The following is a 17,025-nucleotide window of genomic DNA, read 5'->3' as shown; positions in this document are numbered from 1 at the left end:
TACATATCCAATGGTGAGTAGAATATCATTTTAACTTGGCTCTCCGTTTGGAAACCTTCCCCTTATCAGGGCAAATTTTAAAAAAATGACACCCTTTCTCAAAGTTTGTTTGAAAAATGTCTTGACTCAGGTTTTTTAAAACGCATTAACTAAGATATAGTAGACAGAAATGTTGTCCTGCCCTAAAATGGAATGTCCCATATTTCAGAAAAAAAAATTACCCTCCCCAATCCCAATTTTCGCTCTTTTCTTACTGTGCTAATCCAGCTCCCTGATATATTTCCTCGTCTCCCCAATTTTCTATTCCCCCTCTTTACTTTCCGTCTTTATTTTCCTCGGCCTTTCATCCAAATCTTCTCTGTTTGAGACATCTCCTTGTATATTTGACGTTCTAGTCCTATTACAATTTTTCTTCCACTTTCATTTATGTTATCTCTCTCACTCCTTATCCTTATTCACTATTCTCACCCTCCCGCTCTTTCAATTCCTGCCTTTTTCTTGTCCACACTTTTCCTGCCCCCACCGCCTTGTTCTTCTTCCCTTTGCTACTTTTTCATTTTAAATCCCTCTGCTCTCCTTTCTTTCTTTTCTTCTTTTTTCTTCCGCTTTTTTATTCCTATTCTAGTGCTTATTCTAATTCCTTTTATTCCATTTCTCTTCCTCTTTCTCTCCTTTCTCTTATTCACTATTCTATTCGTCTAACTTTTCAATTCTACTCCGCCCATCTTTCTATTCCGACTCCTTGTTCTATCTTTCATCCACTTCTTCTCACTTTCTACTCGTCCCCTTCAATTTCATCTTCCCATTCTCTTTATCATCATATCTTATTTATCTTCTTTGACTTCTTTTTCTTAGACTTATTTTTCCTCTTCTTGTGCTCTTTTCATTTTTCTTCCGTATTCTATTCCTAATAGTCTCCTCAGCTTATTCCTCCTCGTCTTCTTCTTTGCCTCTCTCTTCTTATTCCTTTACTCCATTCTCTCACCCCTCTTCGAATTGCTCTAGCCATTTCTTCCTGTTTCGGGGTGGGCCTCTTATTCTCCATTTCTAATCTTCACTTTCATTTTGCATGTCATCTCCCTCTTTTTTCTCATTTTTTTTTCTTGCTTTCTTATTCCTATTTCTTTTCGTACATTAGTTCTTATTCTCATTTATAGTCCTATCCATATTTTTATTTCAATTCCTCTCATCTTTTCCTCTTCTTTTCCCCTTCCCTCCCTCTCCCACCCTCCTTCCTATCCGCGTCTATTCTCAACCTACTCATACTACTTTCTAAATAAAATCACTATATCAAATATTAGGGTACAAATACATAATAGCGGCTAATTTGGACTTTTCATAGTCTGGTTCCCTGAAAATTTCATAAGGAACGGTAGCAGACCCGGTAGATATGGTCTTGCCCGATTTGGTCTTAACCTGCATAATTTTAAAATATTTCCAGAAGTTCTTTTAACTCTTTTCTCGTTTTCCACTTCCTTTCTGTTTATTCTCCAACATCGCATCTTTCTCCATTTTCCTCACCCTATTCTGGAAATCCTTGAAGGATCGCACTGAATAAGCGATTGGCAAGGAACGTCCGCCAAAGAACTACCGCTATGCTTTTTAGCCAACTTATAATTTTTAATGCATCATGCCTCAAAAATCGATCTTAAAATTTTTTTCTAAAATATTCTTTAGTAAACGCGCAACAAAGCTGTGAGAAAAAATATTTTGAAATTTTTAGTCCATACGAATTTTTACAGTCATGCCATTTATTTTGATGAAACCATATACATATTTTCGCTACTTTAAGGTCGCTTCAGTCCAGTTCGTCGTGCATCCGAAGGATCCAAGGCACATTTTCAGGGACCCTTACAAGAATGTCAATATCTACAAAAAGTGTCGGCGCAACGAAATTTTTTGGTTGCACCTTCTTCACCGCTTTCAGAAAACTCCATCAGTTTACCAGGTGAGCATTGAAATCTATACAAATCTCAAGTAGCTTCCACACACACTCGGTATATAAGCAATGATTTCGTTCTTATTCAGGTTCACCCATACATGGTAAATCTGCTCCACATATGATATTCCGTCGTGGTCAAGATATTGAAGTGCCACCTGAGGCAGTGCGAACTTTAATGCCAACACTCGATCGGCTGGTCAAAGAGCATCGATTGAGTCCAGATATAGCTAACAAAATAATATCCACCGGTGTGGTACCATTGGATTTAGCCTCACATCTTGGCTTGACAGCACATTCCGGCAGCACGGCAGTAAGTGGTGGTCACCTGGATATGCCATCGTCGCCCATGCAACATCAAACCATGTATAGCTTGAGCATATCACCACTTTCTTTGCCAAATAGCTCTAACTCAGGTGTTATGGGTGCAACCAACGGACCGCTACCGGCGCAACAACCTCCTACGAGCGGTTACAGCATGGGAGCTCATTCTAAACAAATGTTAGGTAAAGGTCCGTACCAACAACCGCTACAGCACTTGGGACTTAACTTTTATCCACAAATGCATCATCCCAGCAATGGTTTAGTCGGCCAATTCAGTCACATTACACTGAATCAAGGTAGCGCGATGACATCCGCAAGCGGTCAATTTAGTAATTCAAATAGCAGTAGTGGTTGTCAGTCACCCATCTATAGCAGTTTTAGCGGTTCATCTTCGCCAAATCCATATATGCCAATAAATGCAAGCATCGGTGGTGGCAGTGGTAGCCTTGGTGGTGGTGGCTCATCGCCACTGCATCAAATTACCAGAGGTATCTCAGTGTTATCAACTGGTGGTGGTGGCTCTATTACACGTGGCACATCGGCTGCCAGTGAAATTGCCTCTTCCGTCGCAGCTGCTGCGGCTGCCAATCAACCGCTAGATCTTTCCATGGATGTGTGCTCATCAGATAACTCTGCTGCGGAGACGACACCAACAAATGCGTATGCTCAACATGTTAATTGGATGATGCCGCAGCTGTCCTGCTTCGATCTCAAGCCGCTGAATTTATCACCAGCGCAACCAGTACGTGTTGTTCCGACACCGCCAGCGTCGCCCAATCTCTGTATCATTCAGGAAGAGAATGCAAATGGGCAGATGTATCATACCATTACAACAGGTACACCGCATGCCAGCTGCACAGGTGGTATTATAAATGATGATATGTCATCGCCATGTCAACCATCTCATCCGCAAATATGTCTAACAGATGTACAAGGTAGCGAAATCACGCTTGTAGCTCTGAGTTCGGAAAATAGTCGCGATAGTGATGCTGATTCGCTGGACCCGCATCCATCTCTAATGTCATTGCAGGTGAGATAAGTTTTTTTTTTATTTATAGCAAAGATGTAATAAAAATTGCAATGGTTCATCTCATAAAAACTCGAAACAATTTCAAAAGCTCACGAAACTTGAAATTCATTACAAGCAAACTTAAATAAGTACAAATATTTTTCAGAAACAAGTTAGACAAAAATTCAATCAAACGGCAGTAATAACCTCATTTTTTTCTGGGTGGCACGCCCTCTTTCTCACACACTGGGTCACCTCTTTTGGTCTTTGAGTTACTCTTCTATTTTTATATCTTTTCAAAAATGTTTAAAGATTTGAGTGGAATCTTCGTAACTGAAATACGTCTCGATTGCTTAATGGAATATCACTCTATCTCGGCAGCCAGTTCAAAAATGCCCTGAGAATATTTTTGAAAACACACACTATTTCCTAATTTGATTTAGAAACACAATATCTCACAGTTCGGTTCAAAAACGCCCTATTTCAGAATTTGTTTTAAAAATGCCTAATCCGAACGTTTACGAAAAAAGTTCTGAGATAGGGAGTTCCTTAACCGAGTTTTAGGATAGGGCCGTTATCTGAAATTTGAAAAATATTTTCAGATAAAGCGTCTACGAAATGACTGCCGAGATAGGGAGATACTCTACACAGGCATCACTATTTCCTTTTTATGTAAATATTTTTTCGAATTAAAGCATTTTTGAGTTTTTGAACATTTTTGAAATCGAACACATGTTATTTTTCTTCAAAAAAAAAATGTTTAGCTTAATATTTCCATAAAATTATATAATTCTTAAGTTCTTACGAAATACACCATAAAGCTTATTCGAAACTTGCAGTCTCCAATTTCCAAAAAATATGCACAAAAATTCGTTTGGAAAAAAATTTGTTTTGCGTTGAGGAAGGTCCTTGAAAGGAAACATTTTCTCTCAATGTCATTATTTGAGTTTTCGAAAACGAACTTCTAAAGTTTTTATATATAAAACATTTTTTTATTTATATTAAGTTTACAAATTCGCTCTTCGACTTACAAAAAAAGCCCAAAATTTTCTCCCATGGCATTTATTATGTTTTTGAAAATTTTCGAAATGGGATCTCCAATTATTTTTATTTAAAATTTAAAATCATTAACTCAGTTTTCATATTAACTTTTTTCGAAATTTACTATTAAGCTCTTCGAGTGTTGCTATTTCGAAAAAACTTTACACAAATCTATTTTGAATCAAACATTCAGTTTTTGTATCTACGTTTTCCGAACTTCACCATTAATCATTTACGTAAACTGCGATTTCGAGCTTCGGAAACATTTTACGCAATATTGACTTCGAAAAATGTTTGTTTTGCAATGTGAGACGATTTTGAGTTGAATGAAGTATTTCCTCAATAAATATGATATTGAGCGCTTTCGAAATTTTACGACGTTTATCATAGCATTTTTTGAGTTTGAAAATGTTTGATCTTATATCAGATATTTAATTTCTATAAGCCATTTATCATTTTTGAAATTTACCATATCGACTTTGGAATTGTAAAAAAAATGTTTTGCGAAAATTGTGCCAAAGTAGCACATTAAAAGAAATGGTCTATGGTCTCATACCGAATTCGAGAAGCATGCGGAAAATAGAAATTTTCAAAACACTCGAAAATTGTTCCAGAAAAGTGTTATTAATAGACGCGAAAATGGCTAGGGGAATCCACAAAGGCCCAGTTGAGTTGGATTTATGTATGTACACATTTTAGGGTAAATTTATTTTCTAGATCCATCCAGTCCACGTCTGGCTAGCCTAGTTATATATTTATATAATTAATATAGATTATAATAAATAAAATTGAAACTCCTCATTTCCTTTCATACAGGGACTCATAATCACAGAACCTTCCAGCGATATGCCATCAATCACACGAGGCATTGGACGTAAAACAAGTTTAGAATGTGGCGCCGATAGTAATGTAACCCGTTTGGAAAGTGATGCCACTATAACTCACAATACTAGCGATTCAAATCGACGAGGTAGTGATAAATCACTTGGCTTTTCTGATGATTCACTTAGCAATGATTCCACCAATCTCTCACCGTGCCAAGAACAACCCTCGGCAAGCTCTGGCTTCAAATCCGAGTCACATTCCGAAATAGGTGATCATACCGAGGGTCATTTATCACCCGATTCCATTTGCGATTCAAGACGCATGTCCGAAGAAATGTACTACGAGGTTCCACTGCCGCATGAATGTTCCAATCTCGATCCAACACGTATACTAGAATTGGTCAAACAAACTATTGATCAAACAATGCCACCAAAAGGTGCTATCCTTCATAAAGGTATACCTGATGAAGTATATAAAAGCAGCGCTGGCGCAGCTGGAGCATATAGTATGGTTGATGGTACTGGGGCTGGTGAGGCGCGACTAAGTAATGCTAGCGAATCCTCTACTACATCTATGGATACGAGTAGTAGTATGTCATGTTATTATGGTGGCATCAGTAGTGGTGGCACAAATCTCAGTTTAGAATACTCGGGTGGTTTACAAATTGAATTGCAGGTATTTGAAGGACGCAGTCGTGATAATCAAATGGCGGGTAAAGGTATCAAATTACGTCGCATTTCCGGTGATCAATTCGAATATGGAAAATTATGTCAGCAGCTGATTAATAAATTGACTATGCAACAGGTAGCTGGCTAAGTGGATGTAATTGATGGGTAGGGCTTGAGGATGATAAATCAAAGCTGTACAGGCCTTAGTGCAGTGTATAAGAGGGCGCATGTACACCGTATTAGCCGTGATTGTGTAAATGTGACATGAAAAAAAGACAAAAGGAAAATACAAATTTCAAACGATCAACAATATATGTATGTTCTTACAATAGGGTGTTCTTTATTTCCCAAATTGAACTTTTTTGCAGTCAGTCGCTTAATTTGAAATGTTTGCCTCAAAAACTTTTAAACTCAATAAGAAAGCGCTTATAGTTGTATTGTAAGGAAATCATGTTATGCCGTACATTGAAAGTTCTCTAACACATGTCTTATGCTTGCTTTTCATTAGATCAAAATTAATGACATAAAAAACTGCCTGAAACTGACTCGCTGGTCAGTGGAGGTAAATGGCGTTTTCATTAAGTCATATTTCTGACTTGAAGTCGATAGAGCAATGCTTGGTCAAAATCCACGTTAATATTTATTTTATTTATTAATGGGACGCCAATACATTTCCAACAAGTTAACAAATGAAATTTTAATGTCAAATTTGCCACAAGGTTGAGCAATTGTCGTTTTGACTCATTGGTCAATTTAATTGGCAATTTGTAGTGTCAAGACGGTTGTATGACTAGCCTTTTTCATTGATATGGCCAAGTTTGTGCTCAAATTTGACCTAGTTAGAACCAAGCATTAAGGTGTTAAGGCTGACTAAGGTTTCAATAGCTTGGTTGCCTGTTGCCGCCCCTAGATATGTACATTAGGGTGGGTCGATTTGTACGGACGAAAGTTAACCGATATCGCGCCATTGATTTTTCGATAGGATTTGGGCTCAGGAAAAAAAAGTTCCAACACGCATACCCAAAAAAAATAATTTTCGAGCCTGCGAAATTTCATTTTTTTGACATTTTTTCAACTTTGATTTTTAAGGTTTTTTTTATGACCTACTAAAAAATTTTCATTTCATTGTACAATTTCATGTATACCCTGTCCGACCCAAAAAAGTCCGCTAAAAACATTGTCGATAAGAGTTTTGGTTAATAAATCGACCCAGTCTAATGTACATATTGCTTGCTCTGTGTCTCACATTTTCTTAATTTTTTTAGCTGCCGAGACTATCTTAACCGAGTCCAATTAGAAGCAGTCGGCATTTTTCTACGCCAACAAACGCCAAGTTGAAACTTCAAAGAGAGCCAGGCCTTCTGGTGGGTGTCTATAAGAATAACTTATAAAGCAAGCATTTCAACACACTGGTTTTTAATTGTTGCACTTTGGCGGCCGCCGTGGTGTGATTATAGCGTGCTCCGCCTACCACACCGAAGATCCTGGGTTCACGCCCCGGGCTAAGCAACATCAAAATTTTAGAAGCAAGTTTTTTCAATTAGAAGAAATTTTTTCTAAGCGGGGTCGTCCCTCGGCAATGCTTGGCAAGCGCTCTGTATTGTGTATTTCTGCCATGAAAAGCTTCCCAGTGAAAAGTCATATGCCGTTCGGAGTCGGCTTAAAACAATAGTTCCCGTTCCGCCAATTTGTAGGAAAAATGAAAAGGAGCACGACGCAAATTGGAAGAGAAGCTCGGCCTCCTACCCAAACAAAATGAGCGGAAAAGACTTACTTATTTTGAAGGCATATGTTCAGCATTGAGTGGCCGTTTGCAAAAAAAAAAAAAACTTGGAAAATAAAAGGCACACTAATGTGTATTGTGCATTGCTAGCATAGTAGAAGTAATAAAAGGACTAAAGCTAAGAAAATTAAGCTTGCAGTGTAAAATAATAAAAAACAAAACGTTAAATAATAGTTTTTACAATTTTAAATATTTTTCAATAAGTATAAATAAATTAGGGTGAGTCAATTTATATATTATGATTTTGTGCAGTTTTCTTCCTACTAGTTGCGGATTCTACAGCAGGATGTACATTAGGACGGGTCAAATTGTATGGAGAAAAATGGAAAAAAAACTTCAGGTGCACATCCAATTTCTGAATATATGGGTCATACTGAGTAATATTGTCCATGGGACCATAGGTCTGAAATGAATTTCGAGCCTGCCTAATTTTGTTAGAGAATTTTACATCCATAGATTCAGAAACTGTATGTGCCTTTTCAACAATAAATTTGACCCGCCCTAATGTACATATATTAGCGAGTCTGTCTTAAAATTACAAGCAATCGATGACCTTCTTTGCGTGTGTACAAATATCCAACGAAATTAATTAGGGTAGCAATTCTTTAGATAGCTTTATTTGACATTTTCGTGTTCGCCAACACTCTCAGCCCAATTCTAAACGAAAATTCCGTGCGAGTTTTTTCCCTTCTCCCATTCCTCGTATTCTAAATAAAAATTCCTTGAGAGTTTTTTCACTTCTCCCTTTCCTCCTATTCTGAACAATGTTCGAAAAAGAGGAAACCGGTTATGGGAGAAAAGTAGGTATTATGAATGTGAGGGAGAGGGAGATTTCTTTGCCATTTCATAGGAGTTTTTTCACTAGTTAAATTAAAGGGAATGCATCAAAATAGTTAAAGGAAATTCGTTCTTTTAAGAAAGAACACTTATTTGTACAAATTTGCGCTAAAATATGTATTTACATTCTACCACAATATTCTCACTGTTAATACAACAACAACAGCAACCATAATATTCTTTAATTTAAGTCGAAAAGTATATCATAAGCAACGGAAGAGCTCTTTGTATATTTGATGCAGCCATCCAGAAATTGCGCAAGGATTTTTTAAGAAGGCTTAATTAGATTTTGGCATATGGCGAAAGGCGAACTCAACTCGACGTGGCCGCCAGAAAATTGCTTTGCAGAATGAAAGCAGGTAACTCCGGCGGATTTGTGTTAACCCGCCGTCTTCATCTTATGCTCCTCTGTTGATGTTGCTGTGGCACCAATTCATTACTCATTTCACTGAATACCACATGAAATGCAATAATGTGCATTGTTTATACCTTATTTCTTAATTTCAAACAAATCACAACAATAATTAAACTTTTCAATTTTTTAAACAAAATAAGAAATGCGCAACGAAATTTCAATTGACAAAACAGCTGACTTCGAAAATTCGAAATTCCTATTCCCCAATTTTTCTTCTCCCTAGGAGAAAAGAATTGGAGGAATTTTTCCGCGGGAATAAAAAAATCCCCGAGAATATTTAGAATTGGTCCGTATTTGATAGGGTTTTTAAGTTTGGGCGTTAAGTAAACTTATGGTAACACTATGGACTCATTCAGTCTATGTGAGGTTCTCACATACCGGCCGGTTCAACCTAACCTACGCTTTGTATCAAACCCGTAGTTAAATCGATAATTGTGTACAACAAACCCCAAAAATCTATTGTGAATATACGAAAACCAGCAAAACAGCATGAAAGCAACGATAACTTAAAAATAAGTCACTAACTGAAGATGGTGTAGGCTGTTTTAACTGGGTTAAGCCTGTAATTTTGCAAACACAATAATAACTCACTGTTGCAAAGCTTTGACATTTAGATTTATGCTCCACACATAGAATTTAATGTGGAATTGGAATCTGCTAGGAATGATGCCGCTTAAAAATTTGACCCACCCTAATGTGTGTACAGTGAATGCCTCATCATCGATATTAAAAAAAATTCTTTTCATTTCGAAACTACAAAATTTATTATATTTTCAGAACCCCACTTAAATATTTCGAAAAAGATTTAAAGTATGTGTGCGCTGGACTAATTTGATTTAAATGACTCCACAATTTGGATTATTTATAAAGAAAATTAGATTTTGAAAATACTCAGTACAAAGAATCACTTCGGATGATAGTAGATGTTGGAGTTTTGCATCTAAATTTGTCAATATGATTAAATGATCTTCATTTTTTCAACGCCCCGATGAATATTATTGTGGAAAAAGTAAAACAAAGTGTTTGAAAACTTTGCGACTTTTTTGCAAAAAGCGAGAAAGATTCAAAGAGCTTAGAGCTAAGAATGAAGTAGTTCTTGTAGAGTTAGTAGAAGGATTTACGAACTCAATATAGGCGCGGTATCATAAGAAAACGCTTAAAAAAATTTTGTATATATTTCTTATGTTAAAAATAGTAGCTGACGGAAATCAGCTGATTAGTAGTTTTATAATATGATTTGACACTTTAATATTATACCATCGAGTTACAAAGACAAAGTATATAAATTTTTTGTTTATGTTTGTATGTATACTGCCGTGCTATCGTCTTTTATAGCTCCGCCTAAGGTATCGAATCCCGAAGGTCTTTTGCCACCCCGCGATTTCGAGATTTAGATATGACAATAATAATAATAAGCCCATCGGATTAATACCCTCCAAAGCCCGCCCAACCGACACGAGCGGCGCATCCGCATGACGCACAAATTTTGTTTTTGCCGAGTTGCTGATAGGCGGAAGTTTGTTAAGCGTCGAGATCTAAACCTGCTCAGCTACAGAATAAAAATCATCAGCTGAGTATTATACATAACAGTAGGAAATTATACATATAGTAAATCGTTAAATAAGTTAACGCTTTTAGCATATAAATATTTTATTTTTTTTTTTTTATTTTTTTTATTTTTTATTTTGTTACGAGTTAGGATAGGACAGTTTTCCTTATAGTAAAAAGTGAGTCCGTTACATCAAATGAATTCGAATGAGAGTTAAAATCATGACACAAACACAGAAAAGGTTCATTTAATTCGAAATTAGTTATGCACTGCCTCAATAGAAGAGGTTTGTAAGTCTTGACGCTCGTGATGGGACATTGAAGTTTACTTCGTTCAACAGAAAGGGGCTAGAAATTAGTCCATTCAGTAGTTTAGCCATAAATAATACGCCTAGCATTTCTGTACGACTAGCGAGAGCTGGAAATTTGATAAGCTTTAACCCACTATTATAAGGTGGAAGATTATACGCAGAGTCCCAATGAAAATTCCTTCAAAAAAAGTAAAAATTGCTTCTGTATTGACTCAAGCCTATCTGCATGAACTTGATATCGCGGATTCTAGACTATTGATTCGTATTCTAGTATCGGTCTAACTAATGTGGTAAAAAGGGCTTTGGTTACATAAGGGTCACTAAATTCTTTAGACCATCTCTCCACGAATGACAGAACGCCTCTGGGATTATTAGCAGTAGTCATAATATGAAGAGGTTGAAACTAAGTTTAGCATACATCGTGACTCCCAGGTCAACAAAATAATTTACTGATACAAGACAAAAACTATCAATTACGTAAGAGGCTGCTAGCACAGATCTCCGAGAGAGGTTCATGAATTTACATTTATTGATGTTCAGCGGCATTGAGTTCGCGTTGCACCAAGCAACTAAGCAGTTTAAATCCGCTTGAAGCAAGGGACGCTCTTCAATAGACGCATAGGACCTAAAAAGTTTTACATAATCAGCATACATTAAAATTTTGGAATATTTTATTGTGGTACAGATATCATTAATAAATAGCTAGAACAGAGTTGGACCGAGATGACTGCACTGTGGAACGCCAGAGGGAACATTAATGACATCTGAAAGAGTATTGAATTTATACTATTAGTATAGAAGAACGTACTGCGAGCAAAACTCCACCTCCAACTCTGTTCAAGCGGTCATTTCTATGTATTTGGTAATCATTGCAAAGAATCTCCGAATTAAAAATATGAGGCGATTATATTGTAATTACAGTTAAATGATTTCAAGTACAGTTCAGTGCTTAGGCCTCTTACATTTTGATAAAATATATTAAGGACAGATTTAATATTTAGTTTTTTGCAGCATTATTATTAGGAACGGTAGCAAGATTACGAATATTAACGGTGCGTCTATGCTCGAATTCACGCACAAAGGCTTCGGGTGGCCAAAACGAATTATTCAAAATTGTTTCAAAATGTTACTTACGATGTATGACTTCAGGTCCTCTTCTGTAGTGTCTCTCTCGAATCTGGATACGAAAATCGACTTTTTAATCGGGACAGTAATCAATCTACTAGCCGGCGGTTCAGATTATGCAGAGGGGTTTTGGGGAACCTGGTATCCCGGGATCCAGCACTTTTCGGGAACAGCCAGAGAATGTTACCTTTGAATTTTGGTTCAAAATTAATTATCTAACGTAACCAAATATGAGAAGATTAACAAAACTGGTTTTTTTTTTATGTATAATCCCAGGATTTCGGGATCGAAAGATGGTTCGGGGGCCCGGTATTCGGTAACAGCCAAATAAATGGTTTGGCAAACTTGCTATATCCATATAAAACTGCTGATTCAAACAACCTTATAGAAATCGATGGTCAATGGTCATAACCTGACTATGTCAACTTTGCCAAGGTCCGTTGGAATCACCAGGTGAAATAAATAAAATATAGTTTAAAAAAAAACTAAAAAAACATACAAATATGGTGCCTTTTTAGTATCTACAGTTCACTTAGATATTTGATGTTGATAGCACCGTAGCGCAGACGTTCGTGTTTCCGCTATTAAGCACAAGCCGTTTTGTAGCGAGTTATTTAACCACTGCCGCAAGTCTTCAATAATTGCCGCTGGATGGGTCCAACTCTCATTTGCGCGCCCAGCTTGGAGAGTTATAAACAAGCATACATACAAGTGAAGCTAATATAAGCGTTTTAAAAAGATAAAAGATGTACGCTATCTGAAACGGTAGGGATGTATTTCTACGGCCAGAAGAGGGTAAAATTTTTACCCGCTTTGAAAAAATAGGTCTAGAAAAATAAATACCTTTCTACGACAGCCATTACATAAATTGTTTTTGTAAGCACATCAGTGCCACCTACCGCCAATGCAAAAGGGGATACACAGTACCAGTGCGAGTTTACACTACTTTTAGCATCAAATAAAATAATAATTTGGCCACTTGATCAATTGATGCGCCCGAAGTAAACTAACCTCAACTTCCACTGCAGTTGAAACTTTCATCGGACGTAAGAAGAGGTGTTATCCGTTATTTAGTTGAACTTTACTGCCTTTCGCAGCACTTAAATGCGTTTCGGGTTCAATGAAAAGCTTTACAGTCACATATTCATGTACAGTAGACGCTCACAAATTAGAACCACTTTGTTTTTAGGGTGATTCTATTTGCTGAAAAATTCAAATTCCTGAGCGTTTTTTATTTGTATAAAACCTCAAAAATTAAGTCAATTTGCATTAAAAAAAACTGCAATGAAATTGTGTCTTTTATTCAGTTTTATGCATACAAACGAGAAAACATAAGGTAACAATCCAGTACAATACATATCACATGTTTTTTTATAAAATATATTTATACGCTAAATAAAAAAAAAAAGATCCAAAAAACAAAAACTCCAATTACAATAAATATATTTTTTCATTAAAAATACATAAAAGATCTATAGAAATACATTAAAAAGCCAAAATTTAATCAAAAACTTCATAATTAATGTTCAGCGATGTGCAATGACTTATTCGATTTAATAAAGCTGATTGCAGATGGCGCCACATCAAATTCTAGAGCTAACCGCTTCTCTTGAACACATTTGTCAAGCTTTTCCAAGATCTGCACTTTGATTTCCAAGGACAAAGTACTTTGCTTACGTTTATTTGGCATTTCAGCGATTTTTTTTTTACTTTTAAACAAGCAATGCCAAACCCTGCAAACATCGACTACCGAAACTACTAAACAATCAAAAATTGCATTGACACTAACACCAATAAACCGAAAGTAAATAAGCATTTGGCAAAACTCCGGTAGCCCTCAGTCATAATTACCAATTTTAGAAAAGTGCTTTGCATTCGGTAATTTTTGAGTAATTTCCACGTAAAATACCCAATTCAAACTTTAATTACTACCTTAAAGTAAAATTCTGGTATTTATCCCTTATTAATACTTATTGCAATTAAAACCTTAGGACGTCATTCTGTATTGCGAACGATAGCTTAGACGAACGATTCGCCTCCAAATGATTTCGCCTATCAATAGTATTCCTTATCTTTTCCGTTCGGCCATTAACTTTCTTACTTTATGACAAACAGGAAGGCGAAATCAACTGTCAAATGATATGTTGCCATTTAAACATAGTGTAATTACGCTATAGATTCGTCTCTGAGGAGACACGAATGTTCGTTTCGTAATAGAGATGAGGCCCTTAATTTTTCCCGTAACTGTTGAAAATATACATGCACAATTAGGCTGTATGGATTGGATCAAATGATCTTTCAAATTTTGTCAACATATAAACAATTTTGGTCGATATACATCAATGTAAACCAACGGTCCGAAAGAGGTAAACATAAGATCTATTCAGATCACTTTCTTACAGAATCTTTTTCAACTTTTAGGGGACTAGTAAAACTGACGTATAGCCATAATCAAAACTATCCACGGTCGCCACAAGTTACTAGAGACCTTTTTATATTAATTCAATTTAAACCTACATTTGTAAACTTAAAAAACATAAATATAAGCATAAGCCAATTGTAATTTTTTTTTAATTATGCAATTACTGGCATATGCTGATGACATTGATATCATCGGCCTAAACACCCGCGCTGTTAGTTCTGCTTACTCCAAGCTGGAAAAAGAAGCGGTAAAGATGGGTTTGATGGTGAATGAGGACAAAACGAAGTACCTGCTGTCATCGAGCAAAGAGTCAGCGCATATGCGCCTTGGCAACCACGCTACTGTTGGCAGCCATAATTTCGAAATAGTAAAAGACTTCGTTTATTTGGGAACCAGCATCAACACTAGCAACAACATCAGCACTGAAATCCAGCGAAGAATCAATCTTGCCAATAAATGCTACTTTGGACTAGGTAGGCAATTGAAAAGTAAAGTCCTCTCTCGGCGAATGAAAATCATACTCTACAAGTCACTTATCGTACCCGTCCTGCTATATGGGGCAGAAGCATGGACCATGACAACAGCAGATGAAGCGGCTTTGGGAGTGTTCGAGAGAAAAGTTCTTCGAAAGATTTATGGACCTCTACGCGTTGGCGATGGCGAGTACCGAAGAAGATTTAATGATGAGCTGTACGAGCTATACGCAGACATCAACATAGTCCAGCGAATTAAAACGCAGCGGCTGCGCTGGCTAGGCCATGTTATGCGAATGAAAGATGATGCTCCGGCCAAGAAAGTGTTTCTATCGGAACCCGCCTATGGAAGCAGAGGTAGAGGGCGGCCCCCACTCCGTTGGAAGGACCAGGTGGAAAACGATTTAAACTCCCTTGGTGTGACCAAATGGCGCCGGTTGGCGGAGCGAAGGAGCGACTGGCGCGCCTTGTTGGACGGCCATAACCGTTTAGACGGTTAAGCGCCAATTAAGTAAGTAAGCATAAGCCAATTGAGGCGTTTAGTTTGGAAAAAAAATGCCTCACCAATACGTTACTGGCAAGGAAAATACCAGTAGTGTATGGGAATTTAGCGGGTATATAATGTAAGATATTATTACCTTATTTTATATTTTAAAGAAAACTCGCCCAAAGGCTACTGATTAATTATTTGAAACATACTTTTAAATTACCAGAATTTGAAGCCAAACTTTAAGGTATGCTGCAAGTAACTACCTCGGAAAATGCAGGGATATTTTCATGTAGGCTACCAAAAACCTACCTCTTAATGTTCAGGTATTGTTTTGGTATAATACCCGAAATTTTTCAAAAAACTACTCATATACTCCAGTTTTGGTACTTAAATAAATTCACATGCCCATCAAGTATATAGGGTAATCTTATCCCCACTCCAATTCTGTTTAGCTGAAGAACTACTGGTAAATTATCTGATAATTACCGAGTAAATACCACTAGTATGTTTGCAGGGAAACACATGCACGCGTATCGGACTTCCCACAAAAACTGTACAGAACCGCGTAACTTGAATAAATTGGAGATTCCGCTTTTTATATCTATTTTGCAACAAAAAAAACAACAGAATTTTCAATTCTTATTTCAGATCGTGTAATGTATTGAAAAAATTGATTCTAATTTCTGGACATTCTAATTACTGAAGGTTATAATTTGTGAGCGACCGCTTTATTCTAAATTACAATCCATAACGGTAACATTCCTCTTATCTCAGTAGTCTAATTTTTAGGGCGAAACAACAACAGTGTGTTACAATTTTCTGTAACTATGTTTAGAATACCATTGTTTTAGCGAAGCTTATGTAGGTAGGTAATAAGGTTTAATACGATAACTTTGGTGTGTTGGATATGATGAATACAAATAGCTTTTTTTTTAACAAAGACCTCTTTAAATTTTTTTGGGAACAAATTAAACATATGTACATAAATAATGGAAACATCAACAATATGGACGCAATAGTTAAGCACGGTCTTCCCTACGGAAGCCAACACCAAAGATACACAAATGATGAATCTTTGTAATGAAATCCAGTGAAGATCCATCGATATTCCCCTAATAGTTTATGTAAACAAAAAATTTCTAAAAGTGGATTATTTTACTGCTGAAAAATACAAAACACGACACGTTTTCGGGGAAAAAATTGGTAAAATATTTTCAGGTAGCCCAATGACACCTGGTTATTTCACCATGGCCAGGATCTTAATTTTAACATTTCCTTTATCTCTCTGTTCTCTATTAAGCTCTGCAAAATACGAAAGTCAGAAGAAGAAAATTTGTTAAAACTACATATTCGAAGTTTTCGAGTTTCGAAGCATCTCTTATTTAGTGCATTTACCTTGACACATCTTATCTCGTGAGCTGATTTTTTTAAACAAATATTTTCAGAAACTCCTTTCAACTACAAAAAACACAATTTTTACAAACATTTGCAAGCCAGCCCATGTAACGTGAATCTGTTTATGTTTCCATAATCATATATATTATTTCTAATTGCTGTTTTTATGTACGGGTCCCTTTTTCGCTCTTATTTGGAATCCAAATCTATAAATAAAGTTTCGGTTGTAAAGATGGAGATTCGGGCTAATAGCGAGCTTTGGGCAATTTTGGTCGTAGTGCTTTTGTTTAGCTATATTTTATTAAAATAATTTGTTGAAAATAAACGATTGTGAGCACACAAAGAAATCTATTTGTACTATGGTACTATTGTGAATATTTGCACTGCATTACCGGCAGTTGCTACCATACGCTAGATGAC

At 36.4% G+C, this 17,025-nt stretch overlaps 1 protein-coding gene across 3 annotated transcripts in view; it reads left to right on the top strand.

Moving 5' to 3' along the window:
- The window catches only part of Sik3 (Salt-inducible kinase 3), a 215,810-nt gene that overhangs the window by 117,032 nt on the left and 81,753 nt on the right, over nt 1-17,025 (top strand). For 2 of the 3 annotated variants that reach the window (XM_067775574.1, XM_067775572.1), the window contains 3 exons: nt 1,793-1,948; nt 2,029-3,293; nt 5,130-16,730. In XM_067775574.1, the coding sequence (XP_067631675.1) occupies nt 1,793-1,948; nt 2,029-3,293; nt 5,130-5,954 (2,246 nt within the window). In that variant the 3' untranslated portion in view covers nt 5,955-16,730. Of the gene's footprint in view, nt 1-1,792; nt 1,949-2,028; nt 3,294-5,129; nt 16,731-17,025 lie in introns of those variants that run through there. The other variant, XM_067775575.1, reaches the window with a different exon arrangement.

This window comes from Eurosta solidaginis, chromosome 3, assembly GCF_040869045.1.
Source record: "Eurosta solidaginis isolate ZX-2024a chromosome 3, ASM4086904v1, whole genome shotgun sequence".
NCBI lineage: Eukaryota > Metazoa > Arthropoda > Insecta > Diptera > Tephritidae > Eurosta > Eurosta solidaginis.
The sequence above is the reverse complement of the archived record's forward strand: the minus strand, read 5'-3'. Positions and strand labels throughout refer to the sequence as shown.